The following is a 24519-nucleotide window of genomic DNA, read 5'->3' as shown; positions in this document are numbered from 1 at the left end:
TTTTAAATGCCATTATCTTTGGTGACGAGCCACACAACTCTTCTGGGTTGATGTAGGTTGCAGAGCATTTTACATAGAGCCGCTGCTGCAGCTCGCAAGCTTCCTCCTAGCTGTGAAAGTGTGTCTGTGTGGACACAAAGCCCCTGCTATGTTGTCTAATAGTTTCTCTTTCTGTCTTTCTGCAGTCGCTGCTGAAGGCGATGCACCCCAGACTGCAGACTTGGAGCTCTCCTGCAGCGGTCTGACTGAACTTGATCTCGGTGCAGATGAGGTTTTCATTGTATCACCAGCTGCTTGCCCAAGCCGGCTGCCCTTCTACCCTCATGCTGTAAGAACCTGTTGGATGTTAACAGTAATGCCTGCTGTACCTTACGAAAGACTTTCCATAACTTGTCCCACAGTCACAGATGTCAATGTGTTTTGGGGAACGGGGGATTATTTGATAGACTGACACAAAGTAGTGTGCAAGACCAACTCTCTGCAAAATACTGCAATGACTGCCATTGGTTTTAATTGTCAACACTATGACAACTAGATAACAAGGTCCAAGGGGGATCACATTTAACAGGTCAGGAAAAAGTTTTAATTAAAAATAGTGAGGGACAGGGAAGTAGTTTAGCTATGTTAGCTTGACTTTGACTACTTTAGCATGTAGATGTGAATTCAGCGTGTTTCAGTTCAGTAAAATAAAAATAAAAAAGGTGAACCACACACACCAACTCTCTGACAGAACATCAGTAGAGCAGCTGTTTAAATTGGCTAATGAACCGCCGTGTCACTAATTAACAGAATTGTTCTACCAAGGCAGAGTGGCTATGGATAGGAAATAAAAGAATAGTCTTCTGGGCCTCCAGTGTTGTGCGTGAAATTTGAAGATGCAAACGGTAACTTGCCTACAGTTGTGAAGTGGAAGCAAAATGTATAAGTTTTTTCTTTTCCACAATGAGGGGAGAAAAAATCCTGAAATTTGTGACATGCATTAGTACTCAGCCTTTTTTCACTACAATTACATCAGTAACGTTTTAGCAACTGTCAGTAAATATCTCAGTTTTTCTGATTTGCTGTGTATTATTACTTTAAAGTTGTATCAACAAGATGAACAAAGTCGAAAGCATATGATGTGATAAAATTTATTCAAGTCATGAAAACGGGTAACATTTTATGGCAATGACTGGTTTTAAAAGGCTGAAAAACGGCGGCCATTTTGAAAAACGACCGTCGTCCTAAAATTCGAGTGGCTCACGGGACTTATGACAAACATACAGCATGAGGGGTGAGAATACAAATTTTTAAGCTTGTATCCACACTTAAAAAATGTTTACAGTAATGTGCTGCACTGAAAAGGACAGGCAATCTACATGGACTCTTTCACATGTTGCTTTAAGCTAACTTTAGTTAGCTTAAAGTCTCACTGAAGTTAGCTTAAAGCAATAAAGAGATTTTTTTCCCCCTTGACTTTTGTTGCCAGTGTAGGAGAACAAAACCCCATAGCTCTTCCTGAGCTCCTGACCCCGTTCCTCTCGTAGCACCAGCGCGCTAACATTGGTTCTCCGATGTGAAAAGACGAGAATGGCGCTGAATGCTATCCGCTAACCAGGGGCGTGACACGGCTGTGAATTCCTCACGGTGCTGCCTCATTTTGCACGCTGGTTCAAAGGTCTCTGTCCAAACGCGATGCTGTAAGGACGAGAGCAAAAAAAGTTTATGTAATCGCAGCGGCGGACCCCTCAGTTCTGTGTTTCGACCCGCTAATGTGGAAAAGTTCCCAGAACAAATGAACATCGGAGGTGGCAGAGAGTTGGCTTTTTCTTTTTCTTTTTTTCTCTGAACTGACCTAATGTTCCCAATCAGACTGATACGATTATTCTGACGTAGGCAAAGTTCTAAAACTATGTCAGCTATGAGGACATGAATGGGAAATGAGGATAATTAAAAGAGGAGGAGGAGTTATGAGGAAGCGGGCGCTTTTTTCTTTCTTTTTTTGCTCTCTTTTGTGCTCTTTTGGAATAAGAGTTGGCATAAAACAACTCTGGCAGCTTTTTTGAAGGACTGGCAGGCTTTTCTGCAGCCTAGGCTAATGGAGTATTATCTTCAGAGCCAGATTCCCAGCTCAAAGTGTGTGTGTTGCTGTGTTGTGCCGCTGCACGCTTTGACACACAGTGTGTGGTCTGCCTGTGTGTGTCCTCATTCAGAAAACCAGTAATGTTTGGTAAATGTTACATGAGAACGACGCATTGCAGAAATAATTAGTGGGGGTGGAAGGTAGATGTTCGTGCAAGCATCATTAACTGCCGTGTTTTAAATGCTTCGACTTTGATTTGACATTTTTGCTGCTGTAAAAAGAAAAAAAAAAAACACGTTTCGACAGCATTCTCGCCGAAAAGCCGAGCTTTCCGGCTCTAAACGGTTTGTTACTCGCTGCCTGAACGTTCGACAGGTTCTACTAATCTGTGTGAAGGTGTGTGTGTGCCGAGCTTTTTTTCCCGAGCAACACTCTCACCCTCTCCGCCTCCCACCTCCTCCTGAAATGTTTCCAACTCGATCTCTGATTGACTGGAGTTGCTGATCTCTTGCCTCGTGTCAAATGTAAAAGTTGCCATTGTGTTTGCGGGGCTTTACCGGGCAAAAGTACGTTTTAATTAAAGCCCCGCGTTAATTCTAGTCTAGACAAAGCTAGCCGCTACAGACTCCGTGGGAAGGATTAGTTCTCTCTGGAACAACTAAAGCCTCCATCCTGTGCTGATGGACGGGCAACTGGCTGATCAAAATTGATTAAGTAACTTTTGCACTAATTTGCTGACTGGATTTCGCCGCTCCACGAAAAATACAACATGTAATGTGCAAGTCACATTTTGTGCAAAAACGCCACAATGACCGATTTTATTTAATCTCAGGGGTTTTGCATATCAAGACATTATGAAATGCTTTGAATTTATATAAATGAAAATGTAAGCCCTCCACATTCTACTACATCATTATGAGCTAAAGTGTGTTTAGTTTTTTTTTTTTTATCTGTATGAATATTCGTCCTGCTCATGGTACATTCGTCATATTTCTTTTCAGCGTTGCTTCAGTTTGTTGAGGTTTGCTGATATTAAATTTTGAACAGGTACTTTAAAGTTCAGCATTCATCGTGGACTGCCCAGTTTCCATGTGTATGTGTGTACCCTACTGCAAAAAACAAAATCTTATAAGAGTATTTCAGTTGTGTGAAATAATCTGCCAATATTGAAGGAACATGTACTTTTTCCATCGTTATTAAGAAATTATTGACTTGAAACGACCTCGCCTGTCCTGCAGAAAAGTTACTTGTAAATTAGTTTTGTCTTATTTCATTTGCACTAGAAAACTGGACCAAAAACACTTGGTAAGATTTTTATTTTATTTTTTTTGCAGTGCAGTTTTCCTCCAGATAAAACTGAAATCATTCCAAAATTCCCATCTGTTCTCCTGACATTTTTTTTATTTTTATTGACTCTTAATAAAAAATGATGAGGATTCTAAGAGACATGCGCACAGTTAGTGGGCTCAACTAATCAGCACCCTTTGCTTTTGCTAATGCATCGTACACAACTACCGTAAATGCATTGGGAGGCATTCAGCTGTAAAGCTGTCTTCCGTCTGAAATAACAGACTGTCACTTCTTTATATTCCAAACCGTATCTGACCGTCGTTTGATAGCAGAGGATGATAACAGTAAAAAACCGGCTTATCTCAGTCTAATTCAGATCTCCGGGCGACAGATCTCTGGTTTGACAGTTAAAAACACAGTTTGTACGTCCTTAGCGACGACCATCGGTTGTTGCTCTAGCAGAGATGCGTGCTTGATTTGTTGACGGTCTGTCCGGCCCGGTGCAGGTCATCGACCTTCCTGCTGCAGTTGAGTGCTTAAGAATAATGCCGCCTCTGATATGGAAGCTGTTTATGTTGTCTGTTGAACCTTATTTCTAATTTGTTTGTTTACAGTCTTTGGGCAACTCTTGTCTTTTAACCTCTGCTCATTTATTTGCCACATAGCTTCTTCCTTCCTTTCTTGCGTTTGTTTGGTATCCATGAATCCCTGCAGCCAGAGGTTGCAAGTTCAGAAAAAGCAACCAAGAAAAAGTGTAAAATAAATAAATAGAAAAACTAAAGTAGGCAATATATATATATTATTTTTTAATTGTGAGATTTGGAAGAAAAAAAGAAAATTAAATTGGATGAACAATGAAAGGCAACATATTATAATGCAGTGTCATGAAAAAGTGTCACTAAATTGCACACAGCATTTAAACATTATTTTAATTTTATTGATATGTAGTGATATTGTCATTGAACAAACAGTGGAGAAAATATTAAAACTGATAATCCCCACAGCATGGACAGTTTTTTTTTTTTCACTTTTAAACTTAACGATAAATTAAAAATCCTTCTAAGAAATTTATCACGATAAATGATAAACGATACGATAAATGCCCGACTCGTCTGGCAGGTAAGTTCAGATGAGAGATTAAGTATTGGTATATTTTTTTCTGTGCCACACTTTTAAAATATTTTGAATTTTATTATTTTATTTTATTCAGGAGTCTTATAGCAAATAGAGCTGAAAACAAATGTATGCCACACTTGTCAGATTTTTATTTTAATATTAAAAAAAGGCTTAAAATCATGTCTCTCTTCTGCCACTCTGTTACTATCATCTACTTTCTGTTGATTCATGACGTAAAATTTAATAGGATGCATTAAATTTTGCAACATGATAAAACGTGAAAGTTACATAATGTGGACTAATATGTTTGTGGTGTTGTTTGGATTCACTCATATCCATGTCTTACTTGAAAGACTTGTGTGTTTCTTAGCAGCGGGAGAGGTTCCTGCGACACAGTGACACCGGCCCCGGTCCTTCGTGCGACTGGCCCTCAGCGGACCCCAGCACGTCGCCGGCCGGGGCCAGGTCCCTTAAAGAGAGCGTCTGCTCGCGGCCGAGAGCGTGGAGCGTACGCACCTTCCAGGACTTCCTGCCTCCGCTGCCGCAGCTTCACAAGAAGTGGTGCAGCTGGAACTCCACCAGCCCCTTCACCAAGCTGGTGGACAACGTCAGTACTCGGCTCTTTACTGCAGCGCTCCAGAATCAGTTTCACTTTGGGGCGTATCATGATCATGGATGTTCTTAAAGGGCCGGTTGAGCTCGAATGGATTGATAAAACCCACTAAAAAACTGTTAAAATGTTAACTAATAGCAGTGTCTGCATTTGAGACAATGCTACTGTGATTAAACACTTACTGATGCATTAGCACAAAAAAGTATTTTTCTGTGAATTTTGGCAATTGTGGAATTGCGAAAAACTTGGGATTGATTGATGTAATTTGGCAGTGCACAGATAAAAGCCGTTTTGGTTTGATTGATAAAATCATATTTAAGCACACAACTGTTGAAGGTTGTATTTCTGCATCCCTCTGGAATCTAGAGGGCTGCATAAAGATCTGGATTTGAGTTTGATGCATGTGCTTTACAGCTACTGACATTCTGAGAACCCAGTTTAATATCTTCTAACCTGTCGAATATTTCATTTCAGGCGCCATCTGGTTTGATCCCCGACCGTAAAGAAAGCCACAGCAGGAAGGTGTTCTCCGACGCCCACCTGGAGGCCCAGGCGAACACCAGCGTCGTCTCCGACTCCTCCACCAGCACCGCCTCCTACCCCCTGACGCAGCCCGCACAGCGACAGCGCCGCCTCAACTCCACCAGCAACCTGCGCCGCTCCCGCTTCACCGGACCGTGTTTCGGCCTCCTCTCCGAAACAAAAGATCCACCGAAGGGGGGCGGCGTCCCCCCGGGCTGCGTCCCCTCGGAGACCGGCCATGGCTCCTCTTCCTCACCCTCCTCCTGCTCTTCCTCCTCCTCTTCCGCTCAGTGCCACGTCGAGAGCGGAAAGAGGCTGGAGTTCCCAGGCGAGGGCGATCACATCAGCGTGCCGGTGTTCGCCATCTCCGAGGAGGAGGACAGGCAGCCGCTGGTCTCGGCTCAGCACCTGGAGCGGACGAACGGACCGGTCAGGGCGAAGCACGAGAGCAAACGGCCTCCCACGGGCGGCGTCAGCCCCAAGAGGGTCAGGCCGGAGTGGAGGCCGTGGGGGAGTCAGGTGTCGGGCGGCGCCGCTCCGCCAGCTTCGGGAGCGTTCAGCGAGTCGGGGGCGCTGAAGAACGGCCAGCCGTCTGTGAGTCTGTCCACGGGGCTGTGCTCTGTGACAAACCACATGTGACCCGGAGCCAAGGAGACGAGACAGTTCTGACAGAGACCTGGATTTATGAACTAGTGGCACTGTGAAAATAACAAAAAAAAAAAAAACACCTTTTTTTTTTTTTTCTGACATCAACTTTTACAAACTCCACTCTGCACTGCAAAAACACAAAGTCTTACCAAGTATGTTTGGTCCAGTTTCCAGTGCAAATGTCTTAGTAGACTTGAAATAAAAAGACTAAACTAACTTTAGAGCAAGAAGGAGGAACTTTATTTAAGTCAGTAATTTAATATTGATGGAAAAAGCTTGAGTTATAACTTTTAATACAAAAATTATATTATCAGTTTTATATTCTAACTTTTGTATTAAAAGTATAACTTTTATATTAAAAGTTACCATTTCCCCCTAAATTGTAACATAAAATGGGAAAATGTCTTGTTCCACTGGCCGATTATTTTTTTTACTTAAAACTAGTACTTTTTCACAAATATTAAAATTTTTTTAGCTATTTCTGTCTGAAAAACTTCTTTTCAAATAGTTTTGTCTTGTTTCAAGCATACTCCGACATTACGCAAAACTACAAGAAACCGAACCAAAAACACTTGGTAAGACTTTGCGCTGGCTCATCAGTTCATATATACACATATAAAAAAGCTCTTGGACAAAGAAAAAGCTGTTCATTTTCCAGAGGAACTGACTTTGTTAAAAGCCTGAACGGCGTTTCTTCATTTCTTTTAGCTCCTGTATTTCAGCCGCTGCACTTTCCTGCCTCTTCCTGCGGTTCTCCATGTGGTCATCGTCGCTTTTTACCCACAAGTATTATGTAGGACGTAGATGAATCATTTATATCATTGTCACGTCGGCGTACGCGTTCTCCTGGTAACGGATTATAAAAGGGAAGTTGGAATACTATATAAAGTGAGAATAGAGACCGTTATGTAGTACAGAGCACTTAAACCTTCATATGTAAGTAAAGGTTCAATAAACACGCTACTGTTAACATCTGGTGTTCTTAATTTGGCACAAAAAAAAAGTTCTTGGATGTTTTGACCAAAATTGTGAACATTCCGTGAAGGTTTTATAATTTCTGATAAATTAGAATATCACTGAAAATCCCATTTATTTTATAAATACATACATATGTTCTTTTTTTTATATAAAATTTATAGAACATGAGAAATTAGTTCCTGTTCCAACATTCCCAATACAAACGATCGGATCCTCTATGTGCATGGACGATACTTTTACATCGTAAAGCAGAAAGAAATCAAAAACATGCGAGTTCGTTTGGCTGTAAAACAAATTTTAATCATGAACAAAAACGGCAACCCAGACTTCCTTTGAACTATATCAATTTTATTATATTTAAATGATCAGAAGTCAGAGCTAAAGGCATTTCAAACACAGTTTCAGTACTGCCGACACCATGCCACGAAATGTACATTTCTCAAAGTCCACGACTAACTCCTGCATCTTCCTACTGATCTACGATTCAACTAGAACTTGATTATAATCTAGATTCATTCTGAAAATAGTGCAATGCATCCAAGTGTTACAGGCATTTAGAAAGATTTACATCCACCCCTTACAGAGGAAGCACATGCAGCTTCTCTGTTTGTCCTTTTTGAATCCAAACATCTTTCATATGTAATGTGATGAGGTAGAATGAAACCTGCTGATTTACTCCTGAGCACCTTCGTCCGGACATTTCTTTTTTTTGCAGAAAAATAAAAAAAAAATTACAGCACTCCTCAAAAACCGCTAATACCAATTCCTGATTGGAGCGGCTTGGGATTGTTGTTAGCTCAGCCGGATCTCCTGTAGCGAATAATTAAAACTCGTCTGCGGGGGGGAATAGATCAGGCTTGTGCCAAGAGGCTGAGCTGCTAAAGAATGCATACCTCGACTCAGCATGAAATAAAAAAAATAATTAAAATACAGAAAACAGTGACCTAAATCCCACACACACAGGTAGAAACAGAAAAGTGCCCTTTAACAACTTTTTTTTTATTTGCCTCATTGATTTAACAGGCAACATAAAACTATAAGTTACATGTACATCAGAAATTAACTTTCTTATACTATAAAGGAATTTAGTTTGTGCTTAAATCTCCATTATATTGTGGAATTAATCTTTCTGTACGATTAAAACCCAGATATTGTAGGCAATTTATTTTCAATACGCCAAGCACAGACTGTCTTAGGATGTTTAATAATGTTTTGAACTTTCTCTTAAACGTGAGAAATTTGAGTAAAGATCGTCCATGTCCAAGAAAAAAAACAAATCTGCATAAATTTTGAAAATCAGTAAGAAATCCACATTAAACTTAGCCTTTCTAAGGCCTGCTTTAAGCATTTTCTACTTTACATCCATCACCATTTTCAACACATTAATAAACAGAAGATTACTGGTAAGTTTAGTTTTAATATATATTTTAAAAAAAACTTTAAATCCACTATATCAGCTAGACAGAAGCTAGAAGAAGCTAAGTGTGATTTGTCCAGTTGTTACTACATTAATAATCTGAGATATTGATAGTCTTAAAGAGGATGTCAGTGCACTTCTGCTTTGCCCCCCCCTGCCCATTTTCCAAAGAAAGTTTCAAAATAAAAAGTGTTGTGTACCTGAGGAGCGATAAGAGAAAAATCAACAGATCAACGCTCTGATGAGAGAGGTAAGACCAATGCGAGTAACTGAGTGCATGCCGCGTCTCTTATTGGCTTGATCCTTCTAAGAGTTTCCCGTAAACGCAGCCGAGAGTCGCAGCTGCTTTGACTTCGCGTCGCTTTTCTTCCCTGAAGTTCTACAGAAGGAAGCAACGCATTTCATCACACAGATTAGCCCTTACTACACGGCAACAACATAATCCTGTACAGATATCACACTGGATCACAATGTGTTAGAGTTTTAGTGTGTGTTTTTTTTTTTTTTTTGCCTGGAAATGCAGTGATATAAGCAGGAAAAAAAAATCCCTAAGAGGCAATACTTAACTGGTTAATGCTAGCAACATATAGCATTGTGATGGACTATTTTAGACTGAAAATACTTTACTGCTCCTGTTCCGGTGACCCTTATAGGTGCATCTGAATAAGTTGGAAGAGTAAAGTAATTTAAGTAATTCAATTTGAAAACTCAGATATGACACACTTTATTTTTTCCTTCCACTCCACTTTCCATATCCTTTTAGCAATCATCTTTTGTGGGTTACTTTCAGTGAAAACAGTCAGTGCATTTCTGCTGGTAGTCTTTGAGTGATTGTGTTTGGCATAACATCAAATCAGAAAATACTGCAAACGACCAAAACATTTTTTCATTTTTCCCCACAAGTAATTTTTGGGTTTTCGTTAATTTCAACCTGCATTTTGCTAAAAAAACAAAAACAAAAAAAAACCGCTGAAATACATAGAGTAATGAATCTTTATCTTCCAAGACTTTCACTTTTTAAGTAGAATTAGTGAAATAAATGAATACGATTGTAATTTACTTAGTAAAGATATTTTACATGATTACTTAGATGTAATGAGTAATGGAAATCCCTGAATAATAATGTTAGCATATTGGGAAAATGATAAAAAATAATTCTCTCATGAAGAAAACAGGAAAAAAAAAAGACTTGTTTAGCATGCGTACATATCCCTCTTCCATACACAAATAGCTTCTAATCTAACAACAAAATTGAAGTTTTTGTTGCCCAGGGTGACAGCGGCATTAACAAACACCATTAACCATTTCACCACCTAAACAAATGATTCCTTTACCAGATATCGGCTGTTTCGGGGTGTTTATTCTGAGCAACAGCAACTTGTACGAGTGAAAAGACCTTCACTTGAAGGGAATAATCTGAATGTGCATAGATACCATTCTCCTGAATATCTGTGGGGAACACGGCCATTGTTGTAAATGGACACCGATTGTTAATATGTGCATTAGGCAATTGCATAAGGCGTGTCGTCCACGTCGGGCAGAGCGAAACGCATCGAGATCGTGTTTCACATGTGCATTTGACGCAGAAGAACCGAACGTCCGGCTGCTTCAGCTCTTGAAACGCGTCTGTTCACATATGTGGTTGAATTTCCTGAAATGATGAAGGGAAGAATTAGCTTTGCATTCAAGAAGCACAGAGAAACATCTTCCCCTGGTGTTCAGACAAAAAGAAAAAAAGAAAGGGTTTATACAAGGTCTCCCTCTAGCGGTCGTATAGGGATAAAACATGCACCAAATTCTGACATCAAACTATGGTTGCTGAAGAAGTGACACGGGACTTACACTGCGTGATGCGCCTTCACCTGCGTGCGGCAGTTTCGCCCCCAGTAACAGTCGGGACGAGATGTCACAGAAGCTGAGGATGAATGAATGTTACTGGAACGCAGTGAAAGTGTTTGAAATGTACAAGAAAAGAAAATCCGCAGCTTTACAAAGTTCAGACCTGGCAGTTCAGACGGAGGGATGTTCTGTCTGTACTTGTAGGCCAGCTCCTTGAAGGCTCGCAGGCCGCAGCAGGAACACAGCAGGGTGTCCGCAGAGATGCGACAATCTGAACGAGACGGTCAGCACTCATCATCATCATTATCATCAAAACGAGAGCGCCAACGTGTTCTTGAAAAGGGCATTTTGTGAATTTAGACAAGAAGTATTCAAACTCTGAACTTGTCCATGTTTTCTTATTACACAAACGTCGACGTGTCTTAATGGGATTTTATTCAACATGTTAACATATTATTCACTTAGTTCTACTGCAGGGCAGCAGTCATTTTTAAGAGGAACGAAAAGAATATAAAGTAGGGGTGAAGCGATTAATCATTTATCCATTTAATTGTCAACTAATTTTAGCGACCGATTAATCGTTAACTGCGGTATACAGACTCAAAAAAAAAAAAAAAAAAGGCACAATTAGAGCAGCAATTAAGCCAAAACTGTACAAATAAACATTTTGCATTAAAGATAAAAATAACACCCTTTTCTGGAAATATGTTTTAGCCTAAACTCCTCCAGCGGTATACCATTAGTTTCCCCTGTTTCAGATCTTCAGATTGCAATTTAGGCAATGAAAAAAGAGCTGAATCTTATTTGCATCTTTTAATGTATTTTTAATATTGTATAAAAAAATGGTTAAAAAAATCTGTAAAATGTTTTTTATTCAAATAATCAACTAATCGTCAGAATAAATTGATTACTAAAATAATAGTTAATTGAACCCCTAATATAAAGTTACCAATATCTGAAAAGTGTGGCATGTATTTGTAATTAGTGCATCATTACTTTGACTAGGTCACTCTAATGGCTATGTTGTCTGGCCAGTCTGTTGTTCCTGTTCCTCTTTAATTTTACCTTCTCTTTTTCCTACTTCGTGTTGGTCTACCACATAAGGATCGAGTAAAAAAAAAAAAAAAAAAAAGATTCAGTGAGCAGCACTTAAAGAACTTTGATGTGCGGAGTCACCTGTCAGGAGAAACTTTCCCTCCTGTAAGCCCTGCAAAGACTCCTGGAGCAGATCTTTCCATGTCTTCCCCTTAGCAGAAAGGTAGTTCTGGTGAAAATATAAAATCAATACATTAAATATCATAATACATTGATATGTGGATTTCATATCCAGACATCATGCAAATTCAAAGTAAATCCTGCAGTCAGAAGTTCTATTCCAATGTGGTGTGCATACAAATTAGCATTTAAAAATTATGCTTTTAAAAAACAAACAAACCAACAACTCTGATTTAAAACAAAAAGAGCAGAGTAATAATAGAAACAAATAATAAAGGGTTTACTTACTTGTAGAACCTCTGACTCATATGCGTTGTTGTTCAGCACGCCGTCCAAACACTTTTCAGTCAGATTAAGCTCTTTAAAAAAAAAAAACAGATGAAAAGGTCACTGGTCACAAAGCGTTTTTAATGGAAACGGAGAAAGTTGGAGCTTGGTGTTCAACTAAAGACAACGCAGTCGATCAAATCAGTAAACCACACATATGTTAAATGATGAACGGCTGTGACACACACCACTGAATGGAGCCAAGCAGCCATGGCAGCCAATCCTCTGGCAGCCCCAGTACATGTGGCAGAACGGACTCTGGCACAGCATACCTGCCAACACGCAGCATATGAAGGTTTTTACACAGCTGAGCTTCATTTATCACGATCTGTGCAGTTATAAGGCACACATTTTTATTAATTTATTTTTAAAAGGTAAAAAGAGGTGATGGGACAACTCACACTGCTGAGCGATAACTTGCTGCTGGTTGTTGAGCTCGGCCCGCCGGTCTGGCATCGGCTGGAGGCAGCAGGTGCAGATGAGGTGGCGGCCCTGAGGGGGGCAGCAGTACTCCTGAGGTGCTGTGCAGCAGAGCCAAGCAGAGGAGCTTCAGACGTGTTACAGACTGGTTGCTATAGTGAGCCTCAAGCTTAAAACTAAATATCCTCCTAAAATATTACCTTTTGAAAAGTTTGGGATCAGAATTTGTTGGTCTTGACCTAAATAAATGTTATTCTGTAAAATTTGGAAGTAAGAATCAAAATCTAAAAATTACAACAAAAATTATGTAAAACAAAAAACAAGTTTATGCAAATTAAATAAACCTAACACTATCGCTGTAAGCTTCTAATTTTTGTACACCTAAATTTTAAAATACTTTTTTTTTTCTTCTCAATTGTCCTCCGTTTTGTCCGACATTGTTACCAAGAAGAAAAATGTCCCGTTTGGCCCGTTACATTATTTTACACATTACACACTTGAAATCTACAAAAATTTGCCTGATTTCATTCTAAATAACAAATATGCTCCACCTGTAATAACATTCCAGCACCAGCAGTGATGACAGCAGCTGTATTCCCACTTTAAATAAATCATTAGATTATTATACATATTATCTTTAGGATTTTGGGGAACAGACTGTGACATTTTAACTCAGTTTTCATACCGTTTGAACGTCACACCAGCCGGCGCCTAATCTAGACTCACCGTCAGCTGAGGGCCGATCAGAGGACGTGGAGGGCTGCTCTCCGGCCGGCCTTGCTGCCCCCTCCCCACACTCAGGTGTGGGAGGAGGCTGGACAGGTGGCAGAGTTGGAAGACCAGTGAACCAATAGTTTGAGCTCGAAGCAAACAGAACTTGGCCCATATCCCGCATGTAGCCTGGACACTGCCTGCACATCAGAAGGGGCTGACTGCAGGGAAAGAAATGCACAGCAAAGGTGAGTAAAGACCTAGGAAATAAACATGCTTCTCTGGTTTAGCTTGGCTTAGTGGTGTTTTTTTTTTTTTGTTTTTTTTTTTTTACCTAATATCTGAAGAGTCGCTGTCATTGTCAGACAGCTCAAAGAGGTAATCTGAACTGCCCTCCTCCTCAGAGAAGGAACGTTCCACTTTGGGCTGCAACATGTCCTGAGTGATCTTGTTTTGGCTGTTCATGCTCTTCAGGTCTTCTTCACTGCGGCTCTTCTCTGTAAGACAGAGAGAGAGAGAGAGAGGCGCGCTTCGGGTTTAGAAACACAATCTTGAGCTAAGCACATCTTGGTTTCTCGTAGGGCTGGAAGATAAATCGCTTTTTGAAAATGTCATTTTTGAAAAATTTGGGAGTTTTCTTTTTTTTCCCCACAAATGCGCTCCTTTGGTTTCCGTACTTTAGAAACACCGAAGGCCGACCGTCTTATTTGACAAGCGTGTTTCACAGCTTCTATTCATTTGGACTTTCAATTCACATCAACTCCACAACAGAACATTAAGTTTTTTAATAATAATAATAATAATAACAAAAACAATATAATGCATAGTAATATAGTATACCAATAATAAAAATAACAATAATAATAAAAAAACAACAATATGACGAGAATAAAGTCAGAATATTACAAGAATAAAGCCATAATGCGAGAAAATATACTATCATGAAAAAACTACAAAATATATTCACATCTGCATTTGGACTTCAATATTGCTCTAAATATATTTTTAAATTAGCCCTTGATGTGAAATTTATAAATGTAATGCCGATATAATTTCAAAATTTGGATATATAATTTAACAAAAGCTTTTTTTCTGAGAATTACTTTGTGTCAAGCTTTAAGGGGTTAACAAAATTTCTCGTAGCCGAGCCCTAATATTCTGTCGTACGACTCATAGAAGAGATGATTGAAATAAAAGCCAGTTTTTCGAAATATTTTAAAAAATGAGAGGGAAAATAAAAACACTTAAAATTGGAAACTGAGAAAAGAAGTTTTATTTTTAAGCCACATCGCCCAGCCCTAGGCTCTTGTGTCATTACATGTCATGATGCTTATGTGCAAACCTGGATGCTGGATGAGGTAGGCCTCCACCAGGTCGTTCAGAATGCGGTTTTTACAAATCCTCTCCACGGGGCAGCGGCAGGTGGGACACAGCGACGAGCGCTCCATCCAGCCAGAGTAGCAGGCGGCGCAGAAAACATGCATGCAAGGCTGTAAGCTGAAGGCACAAAACAATGGAGCCAAATGTATAACTCTGACATAAGCGCAAGTGACACGCCAGACCAAAAAGAAATAAAAAATTCAATCAAGGACCTTAAGTGGTATGCACAGACATTTTGAGGGACAGGAGCTCAAATGGGGAAAAAAGGGCCCCTTTTCCTGGCCAGTGTGAGATTTATTACATGAAGTCTCGTTGGGCAAAACTACAAAAACCTGGGGGACAAGCAACGTGGGTTATTAAATCTAAAAACGTGCTACATTGGGTCTCACACACACACACAATACTACTGAAGCCAAGAGCGGACGGCTCTGCATTATCTTTATCGAGATTAAGTTAATTTCCCAACGTTTTTCTTGAAATATTGAGTTATCCTTCAAATGAGAACCACAGCAATTAGGTTTAACACACACAACAAACATGTCACGATCAACTCGTTATGTCGAGAAAAACGTCAGGAAATTAACTTATCTCGAGAAAACCATTGGCAAAGGAACTCTTTATGACACTAAAATTAGCAATTAACTCATTGTCTCCAGAAAACCCATCAATAAAGTAACTCACTATGTAAAGAAAATTAGAAACTGACTTGTTTTCTCCAAAAAAAAAAAAAAAAAAAAAAAAAAAAAGGAAAAACAGGAAATGAACTCATTATCTAGAGAAAAGCATCTGGAAAAAGTATATGCAGTAAGTTCCTCTTGGCTTCCATGCAATACATTGTAAAAAATAAAGACATTTCAGAAGGACACTTTTGTTTTTGTCCAGATGAAAAGGGCAGCCCCATCTGGAGTCCATCTGTCCCTGAGGACCTTTCTTCTGACTTCTCACCTGATGCAGTCATGCAGCAGGTCCTGGCAAATGACGCATGTCAGCGACTCCTCCATCTTGTCCGTTTTAGTCTCTTTCACAGGCAGTTTAGACAGAACATCCCCCTTAGCTGATCCCGTCACATCTGTAAAAAGGGTACCTGTTCAGCACAAATCAGTATCTGTAAAAACATTGGCATTTGTCATCAAAGCTAACCCTGACTTTTTACAAGTTGTCTGGTTTCACTTACAAAAACATTCCACATACGACATGAGGAGGAAAAACAGATGCACAGAAAAACTAAATGAGAAACCGACCATCATCTGTTCTCCTCCTTTTGCATTCTGGCTCCCGGTTGCCTGAGTGTTCTTCTACTGCTGAGGCTCCATCCTTAACTTGGCCTGGTAAGACCAACACGCGTCAAAAGTTACTTGATTAAAAAAAAAAAAAAAAAAGCATCAATCAATCGATCAAAAGAATAAACACAATGTACCCAAAGCAGAAGACGCTGATGAAACGGGGGCTTTAGACGAGGGTTTCTTAATACAAAAGTGGGAAGTGGAGGTGGAAGGCTGAGGCTCCTCCTGAGTTGGATCCAAAGGAGCTCTTGTGAGCATTACGGGTTCCACAGAAAAGGCCATCTCTGAAGCCAGAACAGGAAAAAGACTGCAGGCTGGCCTCTCTGTGTGCATGTGGAGATGGGAAACTATCAAAACAGACTCACAATACAACGAGCCCCTTGTAGGACGTTATCCAACTAACTACTCACTACAACTGTCTTCTGGAACAGCGGCCTCCATGTTTAAAGAGTGGTAAACATAGGCGATGTCTAGAGAGTAACAAGATGTGCTGTGAGTCTTTTCTATTAAAGGCCTGTAGAAATAAATGAGCAGAAGCAGATTCTGAGCTGCTTACTTTGATCAGGGTCACTCTTCCTGTACACAAAGTAGATAACATCACCGTTCTGCAGCACATGAGTCTGCTTCCTGACCACTTTGGACGAGTTGATCACTGTGCCGTTAGTGCTGCAGAAAACAGTTCAGAGATGCAACAAGTCAATGCAGCATATCTTCTCTCATTTAGAAAATATTAAATCCAACTCATATGAAAGTATAAAATATTACCAAGTCTTTTGGTGTTTTTTTTTTAAGCCACAAAGTTTAGGAAATATAAGGCCTTCTTTAAATGAAGGAAAACTCATAAGCAAAGTCTGGAAATATAATTATGGTGGCTTCCAAAAGTATGTACACCCCTGGTGCTTAACCCCCTGCCCACATTTTTTCACATTACATTCAAAAACATATTTTGTTGCGATTTTTTTGATATAGAGCACAATGTTTAACCTGAGGCTCATGTCACTTTTGCCCCTCCATAGTGAATGTTAAAAACTTAAACCAAAAATTATATGAGCATGAAGGAAATTATGATTTTTTTATCAAAACGTTCTAATTCCACAGAATGGCAGTAATGGTATAAGGAAGTTAAGGAAATGGTAGATGGCGCTAAATATAGGGCAAACCTGAATGCAAATGCACACTTTTCAGATTTTTATTTATGTGTGTAATGTAAAAAAAAAAAACAGAAACAAATAAAGAACAAGTCATTTTGCAGGCAGTAGAATTTCATTTGAAACTCTTGGGGTACAGTACCTCGTGTCTTCAAGCCAAACCAGCCCTGAGTGTTCATCTTTTACTATCTTGCAGTGCTCCCCGGAGACAAGTTTATTGGATGGAAAGGACAGATAGCAGCCTGAAAAAAAAGCATAAAAGTAAAAAAAAAAAAAAAAAAAAAAAAAAAAAGTGTTTTTAGGAAACACTATTTTCTTATCCAAAACTTTTTTATGCTTCAAATTGTTAGTTTTATCATAAATGATATAGAAACATATAGTTAACAATTCTGTCAAAACAAACCCACCTTGCACCTAAAGACTAAGTTGCCATGACGTGTTTGAATTTTATTACCCAGACATTGGCTAATTTATGCAATCTTTGCAAACCCCAATGGCTTTGCATAGCACAAAAAGAAAAAGTAGATTCCCATAATCTCTCAACCACAAAGCACACACAGAGGGATATATAGCCCTAACCAGCTCTAAAGCAAAACTCATACAAAAAAAAAAATCAACTTAATATTCTACACGCATGTTGTCAATAGACATCTTTTGTTCTCATCACAAGGGGCTGTCTAAGTTTGGGGCACTAAAGGAGGCTTTGTGTTTTCAAGGGGGAGGTTATAAAGGCTCCAGACACTGACAGAAACGTCTACAGCGCAGAAAGGGCCGTCTTCTCTTAATGGGGACTTTAACTCGGTGAGAGCAGTTTTGAAAGCTGGGATAAACACTAGCCGTTTCTAACACAAATTAGAAATAGAAAATGAGACGTCTTAGTCCGTTCCAAAAAAAAAAAAAAAAAACACACACAAAAAAAAACCTTTTCTACCTTTTTTTCTGCCAACTGTACATTCCTTAGTGAAAAGCAGAACCGTTTCATTGGAGTCCACTTTGACTAGCTTCCCCCATGGCCGACCACTGCTGTAGTTCTCCATGTCTCAATGGCTGACCCTGAGGTGACAATCAGAAAATACGTTTAGAGATTATATGTAACACATTTACCATTTCTTTTTGGAATGTATTGCTTAGAGAAATGACATAGCGCAACAAACAGAAAGTGAAATTAAACACATTTGAGAATGTAAAATGTTTACTACTCAATATAGGTTATTGAATGGCAACACTAAATCTATATGTGTGATTTATTGAGGCTTACTACAGTGAAGTAACATAACTTTACTACGTTTAGCCATACAGCTATTTTTAAGTCATGTTTTCCTAAATAATAACAGTAATAGTTGGACATTTTTAACTCAACTTGATCCAGCCAAAAAACACTGGATTTTTTTTTTTTTTTTTTTATTTTTTTTTAGCAAAAACACAGCTGAGTGGCCAGTTTAAAATAGACTAGGTGCTATTAGGTGCAGTTGTGAAATTTATGGAAAGCCGACGTCATGACCAGACTTTCTACGTTGACAAAAAAAATATAATCTAGAACGACAGAAAACGAGCAATTTACCAGACAGAATTAGATACGAATTGTAGTTACATTCTGTTTCACATTAAAAAAACATAAACTGACTACATTGCAGCTTTCAGCTGTTTTAACTTCGTGATAAACTAAAACAAAGTCACAGTTACTCCAACTGCCAAACACCAACGCTTCAAAAAGTTTTCACCTAACGTGTTATTAGAGCAAATAACGAAACCCAAACAACTCTGCTCAATGCTAAGCTAACCAGACTACTAGCATTAGCATCTGTGGTCTAGCAAAAACACACCAGAACCGTCCTCTCAGACCAGCACCTCTGTACCGCTACATTTCTGTCCCACAGGTCTTAGTTTACCATGAAACGCTCGGTGTGATGTCCCAGCAGTGTAGTATTAAACAGCTACTCCTCCTTATATTCCGGTTAGATCTGAAAAACGAAGCACTTCCTGGCAACATGGACCGTCGTCAGCTGACTTAGGAGGGGCTAGAGTACCTTATTTAGAGTGGGTTGCTGGAATGCTAAGGCAAGGTGTTATAAGATTTAATTTAAAAAAATCGTCTGCTTCCTCATTATGTAGCATTTGTACCAGTAAAAATTAAAAATAAAGCTATCAACAAGTGCATTACTATAGTAGGAATTATATTTGAAGGTATTGCTTATTATAAATGACTAATAATAAAATAATACTTAAATTTGAGATATCAGTTGTGGCGCTCCAACTAGTCAAAATAAAACACATATCGATGAGGAATGCCTTTGGGTTATTTTAAAATCCCTTCAAAGCGTAAGAATTTTCCCCATCTAAAAATCAACATACCAGCTATAACTCACTTCATACTTTCAAGGAAAAATATCTTGTTTTCAATTCATGTGTGCTAGTTTTACACCTATCCACAAATAGGTGTAAAAACTACATTTTTTACAAGGATAAACTCATTTTAGAAATCTAATTCAATCGTTGCTACTTATAATTCTTATTTAAGAGAGTAAAAAAGAAACCCTATAGCTTTTTTTCCCCCCAAGTAAGATATGTTTTTCTATTTCTTCCTTGACGTTTGTAATTCTGAGAAAATAACAAATTCGCACTGGATCTGTCAGCAGGATCTGCCAGGGTTGGTTCAGTGATTTGTTAAACTCTCTTCTGCTTTGTCACCAATCACCATGAATGCTTAAACTTATTACGTTACACACCAAACACACAACCTAAACAGCTGTTGTAAAGCTAATCCCAAGAGAACCTGTGCTTAAAAAGCCCAGTTTGCCTGCAACAAGCTGGAAAGGAGCAATAACCTACGGGAAACAATGCATGTGTCTGTACAATGACGAATGAGGGAAAACCCAAGTCATTGCAACACAAGAAAACTGATTGCAAAGGCTTTTGTTCTGTTGTTGTTAATTTATTTCAAAAGGGACAATGCCTATCATAAAATAATATGTCACTGTTAGCCATAAAGGGTAGTTTTCAATTGTAGTTCCTCATTGCAGAGCAACACAGGGAAAAAACGAGCTTCTTCCATAATAATAATAATAATAATAATAATAATAATGAATAGAAAACATTTTTATCTAAAACAATATATCAAGTTGCACAATTAAAAAGAACGAAAAGCCATATATCACAAAATCTCCCACAATGCAATTCTGCAGCAGGTTACATATAATTTAAACAATCCACTCTTTATAAATTATTTCCAAAGTCCACGTCTTTAAGCTAGTCTTTGCTGTGACTGCCGTGTGATTTATTTACCAACATACCAATAAAAAAATATTCTATTTGTTAGATTTAAGTTCAAAATAACTACTAACTATATTTTAAACTTATTACAATGGTGAGAGTCATATATTCTGTTCTTCCCTGGAATACAGAGTCTCACAGAGTTAGAAATGTAAAGCCAGGAGAAATCCCTGGAGGTGGCAGCACCTTCATGAAGTCCAGCAGCTCCCCATATCTGGTCCTGCCTCTCATCCATCATCAGGGTAATGATTACCTCCAGGTGCATCCAAATTTCAGGCCTGTCTTCCTCAAGGTACCTCAGGGATTTCCTGAAAATCCTCAGGTGCTACAAGGTGGAATGTGGAAAAACAGAGAGTCAAGAAGACGGAAAGCAACGATGCAGCGTTCAATTCTGTCACACGACAGGAAACTTATACTGGCTTCAAAGCTGTGTGTGTCTTGATTCAGCCTAGGTCATCAGGAGTACAGATGAAAAGACCATCTTCATCATCACGTGCTTCTTTTCTTTGAGGGAAACCAGGGTGACATTTAGAGCATTTAGAGGTTTATCTGTTGGTTACGGCTCATCAGCAAACCTGAGATTGTCATTGTTCAGTATCCAAACTACACCCCTGCTCTGTTTGTAAAACTCATTTCTGACACAAAATAGGACACAACTTCTCCTGGATGTAACGCTTCTCTAATTCCTCTTTAATGTTTCATGGAACTGCTGACTATCTTATGGTAGAGTGATATTTTGTTTTACAGGTACAGCTTGAACAATATGTATGTATATATACCTATGCAGCCTTTATTTAACCAGACATGTCTCGTTAAGTTTCAGGGTAAAAGCGTTTAGCATTTTGACCAAAAAGTCTAAACCGGTTCTTATTTGACCTCAGCACTTTCTATCACAGTTTTTGTGTCCCTTGCATTGTATAAACAAGGTTTTGTATGGCTCTTTTTAAATAATAAAAAAGCAAGGTTTTTTTTTCTTTCCATTCCCCCATATAGACCAGATTTGGTATGGACCAACTCCCACATCAACCAGTTCTCAATTCTCCTAATCCGTAAATGGTTGTCAAATACAAATACAAGCCATATTCACCAAATTTGTAATCATAAAGAAGAATTTTCCTTTCTTCTACTTAGCTTATCACAAAAACTATTAATAAAAAAAATTGAACTGTGGTTAAAGGGGTTTGAATACTTGTGCAAGGCCCTGTAGGTCTTGTAAAGTTGTCAAAGCCAAGCAAATGATGATACTGTCTGCAGACCGAGGCTCTTCTGCTGCATTTTCACACGTAATCATTTGTCTATCTGCATCAGTTCGACCCTCATTATCTTCTAGTGTCTGGGAGATAAGTCACTGTTCATTCTTGCCAAAATAAATGAGATATTTCACACTCCCTACATAAATCTTGGATGCTGTAGAAAGAAAGGAACAAAGAAAGAAAGAAAAAAAAAACACTTAGGAACTGCATTTCTCTGGTCATGAAGAAAAACAATGCTTCCCACTCATCTGTTGGTTGTTAGAAAGCCCATGTTAGCTTTAATTTTAGTCTATTAAAGTATTTCACTTAAAGACAAATCCAGGAACACAGTTGATTTTAACCAGTGTTGTGAAATGTGGGATAAAACAGCAGAGCTATTTTATCGTTTCAGGGTTTCATTTCTACTTTGTCAAAGAGAAACTTTAATTACTGTGATATATGATCTGCCATTTGTGCTTATGAAGTTTTTATCATCATCCTCCCTCTTATGCTGTTTCAGTGGGTAAATACACCAAGCCCAGAATGCCAGTCAAGATTTACTGCAAGCCATTAATCCATACTTAATAAAACAGATTATAACCGAACATAAATCAAGAGCAAACTTGACCTAAGTGGATGATATTCCAGGATCCTGTATCCTAATATTTAATATTTCAGGCTTCAAACTCACAAACAAAGAGACAGGAGTGATTAAGTTGTCAGCAAATGTACAATTTATTTGCTCATTTTAGGGAGTAATAATGTGAATAATACAGTCCGACAATATCTCTTGGCAGTTTTTGGAGTGTGAGCACTTCACGTGATTACAGTGTTTGAAATCCATATGAAAAGTGAAGCACATTAATGGAAAACGGTACAAACTGTCCAGGCAGACTAGATTTCAACATCATGCTGAAGAATCTTTCTTCTTTTCGGGAACAGAATAAAGGTTTTTCTGGTTCATGTTAGCTGCTCAGTGACATTTAACTTTGGAGGATGGACTGTCCTTTGGCTGAACATGCAAATAAGCAAACTGACATTTGTTCTCTGCACAAATAACAATTTTTATCATCTGTTGTTTTTATCCACAAATATGCATTTTGTACCTTTTCTTAATTATCCTACTCAGTCGCTATTAACTGGAGTTTATTATTTTTAATATCTGCACGCTATTTTCTTGTGCTGTAAATTTGCCCTTACAGCATAACCTATTATTTCTACTTCTGTTTTTCTGTTTTATTTTTGTCTACAGGTTTCACTTTTATAGTGGTGAATTACCCCACTGGAGGACATTGAGGGTTATTTCTATTGGAAACATTCAACTAAATCATTAAAGTTGAATAAGTAAAGTTAAAATCCCTGTGACTGTAAAGTCCTGCTTTTGCATCACTACACAGAACTAGTGTAGAAAATTAATCTTCAAAGGCCTTTGGGGGCCAAGAAACTCACACTAAACTTTTCATAAAAAAAACATGTTGCTATAATCTACCAAACTCTAACCATAAAGTATTCAAGTTTCACTTTGACAGTATGACCTACTGGGACCTATCAGGGAACAATCCTCTCTGGTAATTGTGGTGGAGGCAGCGTAATGGTTACACATACCCATTTATAGCACAATTTCTCATTTTGTTGAACACTCACCCCATATAAACACTGAAAGCTTCTTTACTATCTCTATAATGTGGTTTAATCTCACAGTCAATCATTCTTTAGACCTAGTCATTAAACGTGTATAACCAATGTCCATGTAGAAAAATAAAATGAATCTGTTGGAACTTACTTACAATTTATCCTGAGTAGGAAAAACAAAAAACATAGCAAATTTTTTTCAGTCAAATTATAAGAGGGCAGGTCTTTTGTTATATAGTGTGTCTCTAATAGAAATAGCAAATGAGTCTTTAATGCAGGCCTAATGTCAGCAAAGCCCCATCTAGTCCCTGGCAGTGCATTATTAATGTTCAGTGTGAGGGCTTCTGAGCACAGGGGCCTCCATTCACTAATGGCTTCATTCCTCATTGTAAGATGTCTGCGCGAGCCTGCTTCTTTCACACGCGCGCGCGCGCGCACACACACACACACACACACACACACACACAAAGATGCACCCGCGCAGTTTATCCTTTAAGCACAATTATTAGCCTCGATGTTATTCCGCTAAACCTCCACAGATCCTCCGATAAGATCACGAGAGGCTAAAGTGAGCGCCGCTCGTTGAAAGCCACGCCCTCAGCCGCCGCGTCAATCAGGCGTTTCCTAATTGGATCAAAGATTACTCGTGGCAGCTGTATAAAACATCAAACGAGTGATTAAATGAAATAATGAGAAAATAATAATAATTAAAATAATAATAAAAAAAAAACTTAATGTTGCCAAGTGGGAACGGAGGCGAGAGAGCGCGCGAGGAGCGTGATTCCGCTGTGTTCACCGAAATTATCTCTCGGCGGCTCCAACTAATTGCTGGAGGATGTCCTCTTAACTGAGTGTGAAAAGCTGTGTCTAATTACTGCAACATTAATCAGGCATTAGCATGTTATCACAAGGTTAACTTATCTGAAGGGGGCCCAGAAGCAGCTGGAGGTGCCATTCATCCGCGGTTGCACCGGGCCGGCTGGGCCACCAGGGGTAGCGCTTGTTCTTCCTATGAACCACAATCACACACACATACACACACCATCCCTTTCAGCCCCCCCCCCCCCCGCTCTTCAAACTGTGAGCTGAAATCAGAGGCAACCATGTTGGACTGCACTGAGTGAGCAGCACTCACGGCTGAGATTGCTCAGTGTGGGATGGGAACGTCCACAATCAATATGAGCTATTTCCTGCTCAGCCTGCAGCTGACATGGGTACATTTATGCTAAAGGGGGAGGGGAAGGATTTAAATTTTAAGGATGTAATCTGATAACATCGGAGTTTGGGCGGAAAATATTCACACAAACACACACATGCACACACACACACAAAAAGAGGAAAGATCTTTACCAAACACCGCATGAGGAATTACATGGACGCAGAGGATCTGCTAAATCAATGTCAAACAATTGTGGG

At 39.0% G+C, this 24519-nt stretch overlaps 2 protein-coding genes across 3 annotated transcripts in view; one reads left to right on the top strand and one right to left on the bottom strand.

Annotated features, from left to right (window-relative positions):
* LOC106917199 (uncharacterized) overlaps window positions 1-7221 on the top strand; it is a 36287-nt gene extending 29066 nt beyond the window's left edge. The window contains exons 5-7 of the mRNA XM_014985991.2: window positions 186-328; window positions 4839-5075; window positions 5556-7221. Of these exons, the coding sequence (XP_014841477.2) occupies window positions 186-328; window positions 4839-5075; window positions 5556-6242 (1067 nt within the window). The 3' untranslated portion in view covers window positions 6243-7221. The remainder of the gene's footprint in view (window positions 1-185; window positions 329-4838; window positions 5076-5555) is intronic.
* A 339-nt stretch (window positions 7222-7560) lies between these two features.
* Window positions 7561-18992, bottom strand: chfr (checkpoint with forkhead and ring finger domains, E3 ubiquitin protein ligase). Of its 2 annotated transcripts, none has more exons than XM_088009075.1 (18): window positions 18859-18992; window positions 17901-18022; window positions 17112-17211; window positions 16378-16487; window positions 16232-16291; window positions 15956-16144; window positions 15780-15863; window positions 15484-15622; window positions 14501-14655; window positions 13493-13655; window positions 13174-13379; window positions 12429-12548; window positions 12216-12299; window positions 11989-12059; window positions 11662-11749; window positions 10649-10756; window positions 10489-10561; window positions 7561-10297 (listed from the first exon to the last, which is right to left on the bottom strand). In XM_088009075.1, exons 2-18 carry the CDS (start codon window positions 18004-18006, stop codon window positions 10255-10257), a joined length of 1899 nt encoding a protein of 632 aa, XP_087865201.1. In that variant the 5' UTR covers window positions 18007-18022; window positions 18859-18992; the 3' UTR covers window positions 7561-10254. The 2 variants fall into 2 exon arrangements, with proteins under 2 accessions (XP_087865201.1, XP_014841479.2); XM_014985993.2 differs by having other exon boundaries at window positions 15484-15607.
* Window positions 18993-24519: the final 5527 nt, after the last annotated feature.

This window comes from Poecilia mexicana, unplaced genomic scaffold (assembly GCF_051168715.1).
Source record: "Poecilia mexicana isolate PSO_F unplaced genomic scaffold, ASM5116871v1 scaffold_9, whole genome shotgun sequence".
Lineage (NCBI taxonomy): Eukaryota > Metazoa > Chordata > Actinopteri > Cyprinodontiformes > Poeciliidae > Poecilia > Poecilia mexicana.
Note: the sequence above shows the minus strand (reverse complement) of the source record. Positions and strands in the feature narration are given on the sequence as shown.